The 16,762-nt window shown below is 30.4% G+C and overlaps 2 protein-coding genes across 4 annotated transcripts in view; one reads left to right on the top strand and one right to left on the bottom strand.

Annotated features, from left to right (window-relative positions):
* Positions 1-689: 689 nt before the first annotated feature.
* LOC135926646 (uncharacterized) lies at positions 690-7,158 on the top strand. The gene is made up of 7 exons (XM_065462575.1): positions 690-790; positions 1,000-1,077; positions 1,492-1,607; positions 1,650-1,761; positions 1,888-1,994; positions 3,218-3,634; positions 6,400-7,158. Exons 1-7 carry the CDS (start codon positions 690-692, stop codon positions 6,708-6,710), a joined length of 1,242 nt encoding a protein of 413 aa, XP_065318647.1. The 3' UTR covers positions 6,711-7,158.
* A 4,511-nt stretch (positions 7,159-11,669) lies between these two features.
* LOC135926041 (uncharacterized) overlaps positions 11,670-16,762 on the bottom strand; it is a 28,361-nt gene continuing 23,268 nt past the window's right edge. For 2 of the 3 annotated variants that reach the window (XM_065461694.1, XM_065461695.1), the window contains exons 24-29: positions 16,464-16,724; positions 15,470-15,559; positions 15,116-15,367; positions 13,301-13,342; positions 12,790-13,018; positions 11,670-12,663 (exon numbers count right to left, since the gene is read on the bottom strand). In XM_065461694.1, the coding sequence (XP_065317766.1) occupies positions 12,243-12,663; positions 12,790-13,018; positions 13,301-13,342; positions 15,116-15,367; positions 15,470-15,559; positions 16,464-16,724 (1,295 nt within the window). In that variant the 3' untranslated portion in view covers positions 11,670-12,242. The remainder of the gene's footprint in view (positions 12,664-12,789; positions 13,019-13,300; positions 13,343-15,115; positions 15,368-15,469; positions 15,560-16,463; positions 16,725-16,762) is intronic. The other variant, XM_065461696.1, reaches the window with a different exon arrangement.

Below are 16,762 nucleotides of genomic sequence, written 5' to 3'. Positions count from 1 at the left end.
AAATACATTACGCTTTTGTCTTTAGACTTATCTTTGGCTTACATTCCATTTATTAAAAAACATTTTTGGTTCACTTTATATATATATATAATTGCTTTTTTCTAAAAATATATAAATTTTATAAAAAATTATCAACTTTTACATTCTTTTTTTCAAATTATTGTTTTAGATATATGCATACATTTTTGAGGGTCAGGGAGTGATGGGAGGACTAAGGGGGGTATTTTTTATAAGCTTAAATGATATTCACAAAAAGTGATATATTTCTGAAGGAGGGGGATTTTCCTTTGCCCTCCCCCCTGCTACGCCTATGCACCAATGTCAATAGATTATATATGTGACTCAATCAAATGTGTTTTTTGTTTAATTAATATCTCAATTTTTATATTTTCCTTTCAACATTATCCCAGCAGCTCTATCCTATCAATCATAATCCTAAATATTATAAAATAAACATGAAATTTCTGATCCCAATATTCACATGTGATTTCTTATTATTTGATAGATTCTCCAACTGTGATATTCTTTTTTTATCATTATTATTTAATCCCAATATTTAAAATCCTGTTGATATAAATATTTATTTTGTATAACAATATCCATATCCATGCAAATCTTTATTTTTATGAAATCTATAACATACTAAATCTTCTAAAAATTCAAACACAAAGAGAATGAGAAGTTGAATAATGTACATAAATGCCAATTATAAATTGACTGAAACAACAGATATAAAGCAAAGACAAAGGTTCTTGTATAAATCGGAGGAGCTAGATCAAAGATATTACAAGTAATTATAACCAACGCGACGAGAATTCTTTATATGGATTACATTGGATATTAGCCTTCTACTTTGAAATGCTGCGCCAAGTTTGGATTAAATGATAGAAATTAACATTGTTAACATTTAAACACCACCGATTATAATATCTATGAATAGAGAACTGGGGCTAAAAATAAGTTAACGTTAAAGTATATTTGATGATGAACCTGTTCGAGTTGCAGTGAACATTATTTGGAGGATTCTGTTTCTAGGACTTTTGCCCCGAGGAGAAACCGGGTCCCTCTTCGTCAACAGTATATTTTTAAATTTAGTTTTGCTTGACAAATTGAATTTTTGCTTAAAATTATATTTTAAAGTATTATATATTTCTACCGCTTATTTTTAAATATTTTTTTAATATTTATAATCTGAATTGCCATATGTTCATTTATTTATCTATGTGAAATGATGGAACATATTTTAGCAAAAGAAACGGCATTTATATACTCTTTACAAAATTATTTCCACAATAATGATAAATTTTTACTATTTTTTTCTCATCTTGGTGATGCAAAATTAATAATTTTTGTGTATTTTCCTATACTTTATGTTTTTAATAAAATTTTGGGTGTGTATATTGTTTGGCTGACTATTTTTGCGGATTGGATAAATTTTATGATTAAATGGTAACCTTTTAATTTTTTTTTAAAATCTAATTTAATACAAAGGGTTTTACGAAGCCCTAGGCCTTATTGGTGGGTTCATGTTACAGATTATTATGTAAAAGCTACTAGTATATTTCCACACCTTAGGCATTTTCCAATAACTTGTGAAACAGGACCAGGTTATTTCAATAAATATCTCTTTTTATTATTTTAAATTAAAGGAAACCCTTCTGGTCATATGATGGTATCAACGGCAGTTTATTTAGGTTTAGTTTATTATTTATGCTATAAAAGTACCAATTTTTGTTCTCCTGGTAAAAGACAATATTTCAGGTGATAAATCTTCTGTACTTTTGATATAAATTTGGTTTATATCCATCTTTATATATTTCTATATATATATATATTTAAAAAAAACAAATGTGTAATATGTTGCATATATTATATAAATGAATCCAGATTAATAGCATATACCTTATTTGCTATGATATTAGTTGGAATTGGACTTTCACGTTTATACATAGCTGCTCATTTTCCTCATCAATTATTATTTGGGATGATAGGAGGTAATTAATCATATATATTCTTTCATCATAATTATATGGATTTTATTTATATTCCATTAAAATTAAGTTAGAGTTCTTAAAAGATATTATTTTAAAATGTATGACAATGTCGATATGGTCAGGTTAGGTGTCAGTGTCAATGCCCATATCAGGGTTATTTTATAAAAAATTAGAGTTCTCAAAGATTTTTTTCAAATAAATTTAGGGGCTAAATTAAAAGATTTTGTGCAATTTTTTTTTTAAATTTAGGTTATTCAAATTTAATCTATGATTGTTCAACAACCCTTTGCTCCACTCTTCTGACACCCTTGGATTTCAGGTCTACAAAGCCTGTCCCACTTTGGTTCATTAGAATTTTTTCCCATATTGAAGCTTGACCTAAAAAAAATTTGGCAGCCCTGACCCTACCCACACCCATTATAATTTTAAAAAAAAATTATCCAGCCTTTGTAGGTTTTATGAAAAGTTCATCCCAGCTCATTAAATTTATTTGTATGAATTTTATTGCCATCACTTTTTTGCTCACTTTATTGTTATCTATTTCTACAAACAATCATTTTATAAGTCAATTATATCATACCATAAATAAAGTGTTTAGTTTTGTGAATTTACTTTATTATTTATAGATCTCATATTTTAGTTAGAAAGCAATAAAAATGAATAAGCTTTTTGTACCTACTTAAATTTTTTTGCATTACCCATTGTAATTTTTTTTTTAAATTACCCATCCTGGCCTGCTTTAATATTTAAAAAAAATTCCCCACTCATGAGTCAGGTGCAGCTTTGCAAATCCTTACAATGGAAGATACATTAAAATCTATCTAGATAGGCGAAACCAGGGTGAAACTATTGGTATTGCATTTTTACTATAATACCTTGTAACATTAACAAAACTGAACAAAATTATATTTTTATAAGTAGCCAAATCCCTCATCTACAAAATAAAAAAAAAACGTGTAGTTCTATTTTATCTTAGATTATGTGAAGTGTGTACTTTTCTCCATTTTACCCCATACTCAGTTTAAAGTGGCTAAGTATCGGGGTAAAATGGTTAAAAAATTGAATATAACTATATTGTTTAATTGAACAAAATATTGCAATTTTGACAGCTATTCATCACTTTTAATATAAATTAATCAATACAATATTTAAAAAAATTGTGATAAGATTATGTTTTCTCAGAGGATTATACTAAATGTTCTTCCATCCACATTTATCTTTAGGTATAGCAGCCTGGTACATTGCTACTTTCTTTTACTGCCCCCGCCTAACCACTTGCGCTTTATTACCTTTGTCGGGCCTAGTTCTTTACCATTCCTTGCATTTGCTCGATTTGAAACCCGACCACAGTATTCACATGGCTTTCAAGTACTGTGCCCTGAGGAGTTTTGTCAATTTTAACACCAATCCTCTGGTATCTTTGGCCAGGAGCGTTGGCACCTTGTTGGGACTATGCATTTCATCTTTACTGAACGTAACCAACAAAAGTGGTTGTCTTACTAACTCTTACAAAATGTGCGAGGATGTTGGAAAAAATGGGCACCTTGAACAAGAGGAGAAAGAAAATGATATTCTTGACCAAAATTATAGGATGTATAAAAACAATGGCAATCACGTAAATGAGCATTCCTACAGGAGAAGTATGTGTTAAGGATAAATGTTTTTAAAGGAATATCAATTAGGTATTAATGGCGGGATATTTTTCATGTTTAAAAAATTGTTAACTTTTTAAATATTAATATTAACCATAATATTTTTTTAATTCTCAATCGTATAAGAAATCCGGCACCTGCAGACCCGGTCCTAAGCCATTCTGAGTAGGGCCTAAAAAAAAATTTTGAAAAATAGCTGCGCCGAGCTAATTTAATGGCCGGGCCTGATAATATAAGCCTATACCCCCACGTGTATCTGATCTAAATGACAATATTCTAATTGAATAAAAAGTTACATATTTTCAGAGTTGTTAAAAGATACTTTTTAAATGGATCTAGATACAGATACATCGTCTGAAATATTATCTAGATACAGATATTTTAATCAAAAATCTATCTAAATACAGATACAGATACCACATTTTTATATCTAGATACTAGTATCTAGATCCTTTAACAACTGCATATTTCGTTTTGTTATATTGAAATTTTTTTAGATTTAAACCATTGGATTTGATCCGAAATGTATTCCAGAATGTGCAAATTAGACGTCTGAAATGGGCGGAATTTTAACCAAAGCCCGCCCATTACTTCAAAAATATTTTTTAACCCGCCCAATGTTTAAAATATTTTAGGAAACCCGCCCACGCCTGTCCCAAGAAAGGGCGGGCGGACACCCATTGCAGACCTCTGCTGCAGATTACCCGCAACTGTGAATTTCAAATAAATTTCCCCGAAAATCTTTCTATCTTATTTTTTCTTATTTATATAAAAAAAAATTTAATTTTTAAAATAAGAGCAGTTCTAAAGTTCGCGACAAAATTACACGAAATTCACAGTGTGGGTACTTCCGCAAATGCTAGAATACATTTTCCGATTTAAAATTGGCAGAAGGTCAATCCCCATATGTCCCAAAACGACATATTCACATTTACACTCTCTCCCAAAAGGACTGAAAGTTGGATAAACATGATTCGAACTTTTCCAATATGTAAAAGATTAATTTTCTATTTTTTTTATATTAAACTTAGTACTTCGGCAACATGAAAATATCAACATTTGAAGATTAATTAGAATCAGATGTTTTTCTTAAAATCAAAAATGCTACCTATTAGCTCAAATACATGCTCTAAAGCGATCTCGCCATTCACAGATTGCACAACCAACAATTCTTTGATCAAAACGATTTCATTTCTCCACAAGCCACTGTTTGAGATGGCCAACGTCGAGTATGCGAGTTTGATAAACACCTTCTTGTAGTAGACCAGATTGAGATCAGGGAGATATTGGGGGAGTGGAGTGGGTCTAAAGATTGGGTAATATAAAATCTGAAGTGTCTCTTGTAAGCAGATCCTCAGTTTCTCTGGCTCGGTCAGCTGGAGCACTTGTCCTGCTGGAATATGAAAAATTCACTGTCGAACATTCTTTAATAATAGGCAATAAGTGGCTCACTGAATTAAACACCACGATAATAAGCACCATTATTAATGATGAGCTCTGGGCAGCCAATACCTGATACCCTTACTGAAATCATGCCGAATATAGAGAAATTTGAACGAGTATGAAGCAGTCAATTGATTGCAACTCGTCTTTTTTCTCACTGAAACTGCAACCCACACACCATCACTTTTCAGATTTATCGGTGGAGTTGGTGTAAATAGCTTTTAACCCGTGAACCATATGAAATGAACTAACCTCTAATGGTATTTTCGTAGAAGTTGTTTTCGTACCAGACGGGCAATCTTATCCGCATCGGTTATGTCCTGGGCTGGTTTTTTTAAAAACATTTTAGCTGCAGCAAGTTCCCTTACCAGTTTCTCAGGATATTTGACGGATTGTTTTATAGGTGCTAAGTGAGTCTTCTTGGCTTCAATACGAATGTTTCAAGAATCAATATTTTCTAGGTCTTCCAACACCATATTGTTTTTTTTGTTGATTCGATAGCATCAATTTTTTGTTGCAATCAATCGATTCAAGGCTGCGATAGATCAGTTCCTCTTAAGAAATTCCTTCTAGAACCTTTCTGCTCCTTATTATTATTATTTTTTGAATGTCTTAAAATTTTAATCGAATAAAATCATCTCTACCCCAAAACCATTTTGGTTTATTATCGTTTGCTTAAATGGAAATGACGTTATTATGACGTCATATTTTTTTATTTTTATCGTTTCATGTTGGAAAGTTCGAATTTTGCATCTCCAACTTTGAGAATGTGCCTCTAACCTTGGACCCTGTCCATTAAAAATTTGATGAAATTTGCCCTTAAACATAGATAATTTATCCTTCTGTCGAAATTAAAGAAATAAGATTTTTCCCGAGATTTTCAGACCCGTAGTGCTTTATATTTTAAAAGCTGGCCTAAAAATTATTTTTAATTACAAAACTGGGACTATTTTTTAAAAAAAAAAAAATTAAAATGTGTACATCAATGGAAAACATCTGGGTACGCCATTTTGATTACCCATATCATTATTAAAAATTTTAAACGAAAGGCTCAATTTATTTCTATGTTCTGACGCAAACTTTATTAAAGATTCGTCTGATCATCGAGATAATAAGGAAGCAAGTTATCAATTTAACAATAATTTTTAACTGATAATAATTACTATATGGGTCACCAAAATGGCGGGTCCAGCTGATTTGCGTTCAAAGTCGCTTTCAAATACATTATTATGAATGCATCGTCAGTCAAGGTATTATTATATGTCTTTGATAACTAGTTAAACCCTTTTGAAAAAAATTAATCGTTCTAGAAAAATATGGCTCCATCTGGGAACGTTTCGACAATTTTCCTTTCAAACATTTTCGCGCCAACCTATTGAACATAAATAAATCGTTATTCAGTTACCAGGATTTGGTGAATGATCGAAGAATCTCGCCCCATCAAAGTTATCAGCTGATTCGTCACATCGTGGGCCTGATTTTGTCGGTAACCGTGGGTCTTTTATATTTCTTTTCGCCGTCTCCCGTTTTACCTACGTGGCCACACGCGGTTTACATATTCACACTACTCAAATTCGCTTCATTTACCCTTATCATATCCGGTTTGATTCCCAAGTTGTGAAAAAGGGATTATTTTTTTATTCATTAAAAATTGAATTGAATATTTGTATTTCCCTAACTTGTTATTTGTATTCCCTATTCATAAATTAAATTTAATATAAGTTTAGTTTGTTTCGTATACCACAAATAATTTATTGTGATATTATGTTTGTTGTATTTAAAACTGATTATATTATAATTTGTATTTCAAGTATTTATTGATTTAACATTTTTAGTAGACCCATTTTTTTTTCATAAATTTTACTAGTCAAATTTTATAGAGAAAAAAATAATAATATTATTACAATATTTTATCACTCATTTTTCATTTTCTATAGCGACAAGAACTGTCACTCTAATACTCACCTGTTTTTGATGACTTTTTTTGAAAATGATGACAAGATAAAATTTGGTGGTGTACAATTTTTTTTTCATTTTTGATAAATGTTTTTTTTTTATATATATACACAAAATTTATATCCCACAATTTTACATAAATTAATTATATGAAAATTTGGATTAAATGTCTTATTATTTATATATGTTCATTCATATTTCACATTTATCAAACATGTTGGCCAGTATAAATGTTATTACGAATCTTGTGCAAAATATTTTTACAGGCTGAGTCCTTAGGGCTTGGAATCAGGCAAATTTGTGTCTTTTAAAATTTTACTACATAAAAATAAATGGGAGAGTCTCCTTTGACCGTAAGATTTTGATGAAATTTTCGTACCATTACTGTCAAAATGGACGACATCCTTATGAATACCAATTTTTATGCGGGTAAATATACCTATTTATGCGTTTATATAAAATATCCGATAATTCCAAGTAGTTATTTTAACAATATTTAACGATATAATCAATTTACAATGGACCAATCAGGATAAGGGTCGAATTTACGATCATAGTTAGGCAAAATCTAAAAAAAAATTAATATATATTATTTTTTAAGTCGGGCAAATTTATGGGCCAGCCTGAATTTGCCTTTTTCAAACGTTTTTAAGAGCTAGTCCGTGCCGCACTAACCTTAAATGTTTAATCGCTAATTATTTAAAAATATCGGTTTTATGATTCACACGCACCTATAAAAACTCATTTAAGGTTTGAAAGAAGAAAAATTTTTGGTTTAATTTAAGTAATATAAGCAGTTTTAATGAAACTCGTAATCGTAATTTATTTTCTTGCACATTTATTCTTTTGTTATAAAGTAGTAGGAAAGAAATAGGAAAAAGGATGTAACGAAACGACCCTTTTATATTATTGCAATTATTGTCGGTTTTTTTATGATGATAAGAGTTAAAATTTAAAGGCATTTCAATATACGGTATGATGATGGAACCTAATATTTTAATTTAAACACGTTATTTCTAATTCCATTTACAAATTTGTAGCAATAAAACCCCTAAAATGAAACATATTTGTGTTATTTTTACAATTTTAAATCATTTTTTGATCGCGTTTTTTTAAATTTAAAAAAATCTGATTTTGCCGGATATATATTCTATCATTTTTAAACTATTTATATAAATTATAAATGACAGGTAACGGCAAAATTGTCTACAATTCATAAGATAGGTTATTCCAAACATGATAGAATATATTTCTGGTAACATCCGATTTATAAATATATTAAAATCAGCTCAAAAAATGATTTAAAGTTGCATAAATAACATTGACGGAAACCCCACATTGACGCTAACATATATATATATATATATATAACTTCAATAGTGTTCTCGTCTAAATTAGCATTGAAGAAGCCAACGATTTAAAAATGAAAAAAGTATATATATAATATATATAAATTACATGCACTTTTGCTTCAATCGGTTCCTAGAAATCTTAAGAAATCTCCGGGTTAAAAGTTGTAGACTCATAAACCTTCATAGGTGCAAGGTATCCGTTGCCCCAAATTGAGGAGATATTGGCAAAGTTTAAGAAGGAGAGTAAATTCTTCAAAGGTAGATTTTTGTTATTTGCAATAACAGATTCTTCAAATTTCAGAAATCGAAACGAATTTCTAAAAAAAATAAATTTATGCATAAAAATATCAAGTTGTTTATTACCAAAAAAAGTAATTGCAAAAATCGAGAAATATTCAATTTATTTTTTTTATAGAATTTATAAATTTTTATTTGCTGATTGAATTATTGGCTTGCCCCATTTGAGTCCCTCTAAATTTTTTTTGCTATACTAAAAATCTAGTTACGTTTTTATTCTCGATAGTTCTAAAATATGGGGTCAAAAATACTATAAAGTTGTACGTATTACTACAATGAAGATTGAATAAGTAATTATTTAATATTATCTTATCCGATTTATTTATATAATATAAAATAAGTTATAGCGGAGACCTGCAGAGGTACCATTTGCGTGATCCGGCCCGGATTTTTTGAATATATTTTTGAATTTTATAGCTAATATATTTGGATTTGTAATATAAGGACCGGCACGGTGGGTGTCTGCAGGTCGTGAGTTATAAATATCACCTGTTAGACCAGATCTAAGATGGTTCGAAAGCATGGGGACGAACCCAAAAAAACAATATAATTTTTAACCTGGTAAAGCTCTAAAAGGCTTGTATATTATTCGAAAACAAGTTTATTATTATTAATATAATTTTTATTAATAAAGATATAAAATGTGTAATAAATAAGTAAGACAATTTTACTTTATTTTCGACTTAAAAATATCTTCAAGAAATTTAGATTTATTTTTTAATTTCTAATAACTTTTATTATTTAAAATAAAAAATCCATATAAAAAGTATCAATATATATTTTTTTTCTTTTTAGTTTTCACCTTTACTGGTGGTGAGCTCCTTCAATATCTCTCCAATTTATTACTCATGCTATCTATTTTTATCTTATTTATATTTCTGTATTCTCGATTCCATTTGGATCTCTCACCGGAGTATCGCTATCGAGGCCATTGTATCTTGATCTCACACCGAAGTATCAATATCGACAGATATCCCACCGGAATATCAATCCTGATCGATCTCCCACAGAAGTATCGTTATCAAGCCCATTGTACCTTAGTAGACATTGTGCTTGAACCGTCCCTGAGGTCACCATTATTCTAGCGCTGGCCAAGAGATCATTATCATCCTTGAATGACCCATGAGTTCCGTTGGCTATCTTATTTGTTTTATTGAACAAGTATCCTAGCGCCCGGCTGTTCAAGCCTGTCAGTGACCGGGGGTGGCATTTCTCAGCTCAGAAAATCATCTTAACATATGTCTATACACATCCGTCATTGAAGAAAAACCTGAAAATTTATAGTTCCTTACCAGCTGGGATTTTTAGTTTCCAAGCATACAGCACCACTAGGCCATCCCGACGACTGCATATATATTACCAATATATTTTTTAAGAAATGACTAAAAAATGAATAATTTATTAGGTAATAGCTGGCATAAATAATTCAAAGGCTCCGTAGCTTTTCTAAAATTGAGTATTTACGATGACGATATCACAGTTTTTCACCACTTGAATCAAGTATCCGATTATGAGTTTCTGGAAACCATACCCATAAAATAGTCTCTAAGATTTTCTGCTTTTGGCAGATAAGCTAAGATTTGCCATTAGATTACGGCTCAACAATGAAATTGTTCTACCTCCTTACTAATGTTAGCATTATGAAACCAGGGTAGATATGTAACATTATTTTGAGTGCACTTAAATCTACAAGCATTCCCTTTAGACTTGAATTAAACTTCATTTACAGAATCAATGGGAAACGTCCTGGTGGAAATGCCCTTAATCCCTTGGTAAAGAGGTCAACTTCTGGTTTGGGACTTACCTGCATTGACCCAAATGCACCATCCAACCACATCGATATTTTTGTCAACCCGGAAAATCAACTAATACAGTTCTATCGATCCTTTCCTTAGTCATCCACACTCATCGCCTACTCCATTTTACTACTTTTTGAAAGAATTGGGGAGACGGATTCTCGAAAAGACTTATAAGGCTAAGAATCCTCTTTTTTAGGATAAAGGCTTTATAACACGATTATTCATTCAAACACCTAATCTCTATTTCTTCTATCAAATAATCCATGCCACCTTATACTTTCCTTCCTTTCTACTTTCTCTTTACTATTTTCCTTTTAAAACATCTTTTTAAATCTTTATCCCTTTGTTCTCCTAAATTATATTTATCGCCATTATTAATTTTGTCTTGAAAAAAAAATATGTATATGCTTTTCCTTTTTTTTAAATACCATATTAGGTAAATTTAATGAAAAAACTTACAATACCCTAGGCATGTTTGGAAGTAAGGCCCTGAATTTCAGTAAAATCATAGGAAAAAAAATGACAGATCTCAGGGGATCTCGTCAGCAGAAATCCGCCTGTTTAATTTTTTAAGCGTTCACTCCTTTCTAGGATGATATGAATTTTTTTTAATATTTTTTTTCTCTTAGTTCTTTTTTTGTTTTTCTTCATGGATTTTTATAGATATATTTTTTTTTAAATTTAATTTTTGATATATATCCTTATTTGTTTTTTTTAAATTTTTATTTTAAAATAAAGTATCAAACAAAAAAAAATATATGTTTAAACTCTATAATAAAAAATATTAATTAATATAGAAATATAATAATCTTTCAAAAAAGAGGGAGCTATGCCGACCCAACCAATCGCGTTATTTTTTTTCCTATCTTACCGCTCATTTAAGGTAAAATACAATTAATAGCCCCGGTCCAGTTCGAATTAGGATAGAATTAAGGTAGACACGTTTGTGCAAGGCTCTGAAGGAAATTATAGAGAAGTTGTTAAAAAGTATCCTATAAAAGATTTGGATTCTTAAACTTTATGACATTAACACCGGGGGAAAAAATGGTAAATATTAATGACACATTATTTAATTATTTTATCGATATTGTCAAAATATGCAATTTTTCTAGTCCGTTTTATAAGGATTTATAGAAATGAGATTAGATACCTTTCAACTTTTTATTATATCTAAAATGTAGTTTACCATACACAGCATATATTTATTTCATAAATTACAATTTAAATAGTATATAATATAATATGATTTATTCGTAGAAATATTTAAATTGAATCATAAAATGCACAAAAAAAATTAAATAAATGATATTAAAATAATTGGGAGAATATATAACTTTTAAATAAGCTTTTGTTTTACAAATATATTTCTCTTTATTATTTAGTGAATGGAAAAAAAAATAATATTTTAAAAAAATCCATAAATAAAAAAAAATTGTTGTAATACATATAATAGAAAATATTCACTATATCATGTTTTAAGAAAAATCAGCCAAATAAAATATATAAAATAATCTTTTATCCCACCCAAAACGTAGTTAAGTTAAGAATTTATTCAATCAAATGATTCGATTTTTTGGGTTTATATACAAGTTACGATTAATTGATGGTTTCCAATTCATCCATAAACGTTTGATAATCGACAAGCAAGAAGCAATAAATATATCTTACAAAATCAAACCATTCCAATAAATGATAAATCAAGTGAATTTCATCCTCTTATGAAAAACCCTGGAAATACTTCTTCAGTTTTTAATTACAGACGCTATTACAAATTGTTTCTAATGTATCATCCATCATGGACTCATCGTTGAGCAGCGTAGTGAAGGAATCCATATGGGTAGATGCCGTTGCCGCCAGCGGGTGGGGAAGCGTTTGCAAAGTCGGTAGAGATCGATTCGCTTTATTGTTCTTAATAGCTTTCCTAACGTTCTTCATGAACCTCTCCACGCTCCGATAAGTGGGGAAGGCCCTGTGATATTTATTAGCAAAGAAGGTAGAATTTTCGGGTTCGGTCGTCGTATCCAAATTGGGATTATTGTAAGGAGCCTCCTTGAGCATGAGTTCTTTTTCCTCTTCTTCTATTTCTAGTAGCCTTTTGTTGATAAATTCCACATATGTTTGGCGAGGGTGCCGGTCAGGATTGGCTATGATGGCTTGCTTAAGTTTGTACCTGATAGGTTTAAAATGATTAGCTTTTATTTCTCAATATTAGCAAAATGAATTTAAATAATTTAATCCTTATGGCTATAAAAATTATTAATGATAGGTTCTTTTGAAAAAAGAATAAGTATTAAACCTAGTTTCTAGGGCCAAAAATTCATGCCTCTGCGGTGGATGATTATGGTTTCTATACTGCCCTTTGATGCAGGTTTTGGTCAATATGGCGCGAGCTGGGCATTTGTCCTTCCTACAGCTCAGGTAGAGATTCTTGCCCTGATGCCTATCAACGAGATACAAGTGACCTTCGTAATAGGGAATCAAGCCGCATTTGGCCGAAGGTACGTATACCAGACCGGGTATATCATCTTCAAGGTTACATCACCAATAAAAAATATTAAAAATAATCCATCCATTCTCCAGATGGTGCATCTCACTCGTTAACCTTAAACTAGTGCTATTTTCTTTCTTTCAAAAGAAAGAATTCTTTCTTAATTTATATCATTCTCTTTTTTTCTGTCCTTTTCGATCATTTACGTAAAGTTCGAATTCAATATATTTTGGAATATTCCTCATTTTTAAAATTATGATGGAACGTTTTTGGTATCGAGATAAATGGCATAAAATTAAAATATAAATAATGGCGTTACTTTCAGGTGTATGGAAAAAGTCGGGCACGGTCATATCGATAGCTAAAATATATATTATATATAAATAAAAAAAAGGATTAATATGCACATTATGGGCCACGATATCGAGACCACCCAAACTCTGATGAATTGGCGTTATAACCCCCCCCCCCCATACGAAGCTTAATCAGTTGAATCAATCGGGCTTAGGGTAATTAGATTATTTAATTTAATCGGTTATGGGCAAAACTAGGGGTGTACCGATACCACTTTTTGGAGGCCGATCCGATCCGATATTCCAGATATTTAATTGATATCGGCCGATAACCGATCCGATATCATATCTAATTTTGTATTCTGTAAAGATACCGGTTTTAATTTTTAATATTCTTTTTATTAGTACAACATCTATAATTTTACTATACCATAACATATGTCATTTAAATATATTATAATGATCAGTTATAGTTTATATTCAATTCAATTGCAATTATTTATATAATAAGTAATAACATTAATCTATTTACATAATTAGTAATAAACAAATATATTGAAATTTGAAATTAATATATAAAATTAATTTATCGAAGATTTCTTTTTAGAAATACCAAAATTTCCAATTTATCAGAGATCGGTCTGCGGTGATGGGGACTGTTAATATCACTAGTATCACTAAAAACAGATTCTGAAGAGATTAATGAACACTTTTTTAAACAGAATGCGAAAAAAAATAACTATATTGCAGAATGTTTATTAACTAATTATTACTATTAAAATAATTAAGCATAAAAATATATTCCGATTTTATTTATAAAAATAAATGGATTTTTAGATATAACTTTTTTTAAATTTTGTTAAAAGCGCCATTTTATATCGGATCGGAAAATTTTATAATATTTGCCGATAACCGATATTTTAAAATGGGCGAAATATCGGCCCGATCCGATATAAAATATCGGTACATCCCTAAAATATTCCTAAATTAAGCATGTCATATTTCTTTCACATTCTTCAACCCGAACCGAGGCCATTTTTTGCTAAACCTGCTTTCAACCGAACTGGGCTGAAAATAATTATGCCATGGAGAAGGAGTCCAAAATCAAATCCGAGATAAAAAATCTCTCTAGTTTTTGGCCCCCCGTTATGTATACATTCCAAATTATTAATTTCGTGGATATGGGAACCTAGCAAATAATATTCGACATCGATATTGCAATCAAATAGCATTCTTTTACATCCTATAACGTGAAGAGAAAAAAAAACACCTTCTTTCACATCTACTAAGTAATTTGTAGATCAATTGTTTTTTTATCTTTTTAAAAAAAATTTATCATGGTTAATTAATAAATTTTAGGCATTGGCCAATTGTATATAAGTTAAAATTGGAAGTCGGCCAATACAAAGTTTGTCACGAAATATCAATACAAAGTTTGTCACGAAATATTTAAGTAATATTAGGATATAATTTCCCGTATTTTTTTTGTGGTCATTTTAGAATGGGCCAAATAATCTTTTTGTGTTTTTCAAACTTATATTTTGTATTTTCAAAATATATTAAATAATGTAAAATTATATTTTTCAATTATTAAACCTAGTAAAGATATTATCTATCATCTATATGTTTAACCAAATATAATCAAAAATTTGATTTAAAAAAAAGGTTACATAAATTTTTTCGTTCTCTTTAATCGTTACAAGATCGAGAAAAGTGTCTTAGCATGTGTAGTAAATTGTACAAACGGTACTAATGCCAATACATCAATTTTCAAACAGGACATCACGTCAGGTACATATTTTAAAAAATATTAAAAGGAGAAACAACAAGGTACTATTTACTTGACATGACGCTCTTGTATTGCCTTTGAGGTTGGTCTAAATAGGTAATCGCGTCGACTTCGCTTTCGAACTTGACGTGGTTATGGGCGCGGAGAACGCAAAATTCTTGATTAAGGTCTTTCATGTAAGCTCGAGCTGGGCAAGAAGGGTCCCGGCAAAAGTAAACGCCCGAGCTGATGTTCTTGTAAAGGTAGCCTTCGAAAAAGGGAATCCTCCTGAGCTTCTTGTGGGATAAGAAGGATGGAGTACCCGCTTTTATTTTTGGTTTTTTGACAGGAAATTGTATTTAATTCTTCCGAAAAGTCAAAAAATATATATAATTGATATTTTTATAAATATATATATATGTAATACATGATAAAATTTCGATATCCCTGAGAATGGATTGGCTGACAATGTCACCGTTGGAAAATTTTTCCGAAGAGGTTTCGCTATTGTCCGCATCTTTACATTATTTTTTTTTAAAATAGGGTCGGTTATTTATATGATTAAATTACAAACTTTTTAATATTCGCACCTCATCTATAAACGGGTTATCTGTTTTTTCCCCATTTAGTTTTAAGATAATTAAGATGAACCCGGATGCCATTGCATGCACGTCTCTAATAAGTGGGTATATCTTATGTGGGTGCATCACTCCTCGAGGTAATAATTTGAGGAATAAGCTATGTCACGTTCCTCTATATAAGAAGATCTTATAATTCGAAATATTCAGCTAAAATTTATTTCATTTTTGTCTTTCTTAGCCCACTAAATATATAATCGCGCGATTGGCGCAATCGCTTACCTGTGAAGAGCGATATTTGTGTTCGCGAGTAAGTTTAAGTATAAAATAACTTTTTATTGGGATTTAGAACAAATAAATTAATGATTTTTTAACTTATCTATATTAAATGTGATTAATTTACATATTTATTTCCTATTAAAAGTTCCATACTGGACTCGACCCATTTAAAATCAGGCAGGGGTTGGCTCTGACCAAACAAATAAGGAAAAGAATTTGCGAGGCCTTACCATACCGAATGACCTTAATAACTCGATTATTATGACTATATTCCATAAATATTACAAAAATGACCAACCCAAAGAACAGTTTCCAACAAGCTCTAAATTGATAAGCTTATCCTTATTTGTGGTAGCATAACCATTTCTAACTCTAATCATCAAAGAAATGTGTTAACTAAAAAAAGATAACATTTTTCGGCGTTCAGGAACATAATTTGCCATAATTTATTTAGGTAGAATTATGTTGATGGAATGTCAATTACGAGTTAAAATTATTTTGATCCCCAAACCACAAAATTTGTTCCTACGAATGTTTATAATTTGAAAAAAAAATAACATTTACCAATCGTATCGCCATCTTGAGGTTGTTCTGCCTTGATACAATCCTGCAGATATTTAATAGCGTCGGCCTCACTTTCCATCTTTTCGTGATTGTGACCCCTTAGCACACATAGCTCCTGGTTGGTCTCTTTCAGATAAGCCCTCCCAGAGCAGGTAGCGATTCGGCAAAAATACACGTTCGAACCGACGCATTTATAAAGGAAGCCTTCAAAGAAGGGGACATTCTTGTATCGCTGGTAAGACAGGAAAACGGGAGTGCCGGCTTTTGGTAGCAAGAAAAACAAAATAGTAAATATAATA

This window comes from Gordionus sp. m RMFG-2023, chromosome 3, assembly GCF_954871325.1.
Source record: "Gordionus sp. m RMFG-2023 chromosome 3, tfGorSpeb1-WG-v2, whole genome shotgun sequence".
NCBI lineage: Eukaryota > Metazoa > Nematomorpha > Gordioida > Chordodea > Parachordodidae > Gordionus > Gordionus sp. m RMFG-2023.
This window is presented reverse-complemented; position numbering and strand designations above follow the sequence as displayed.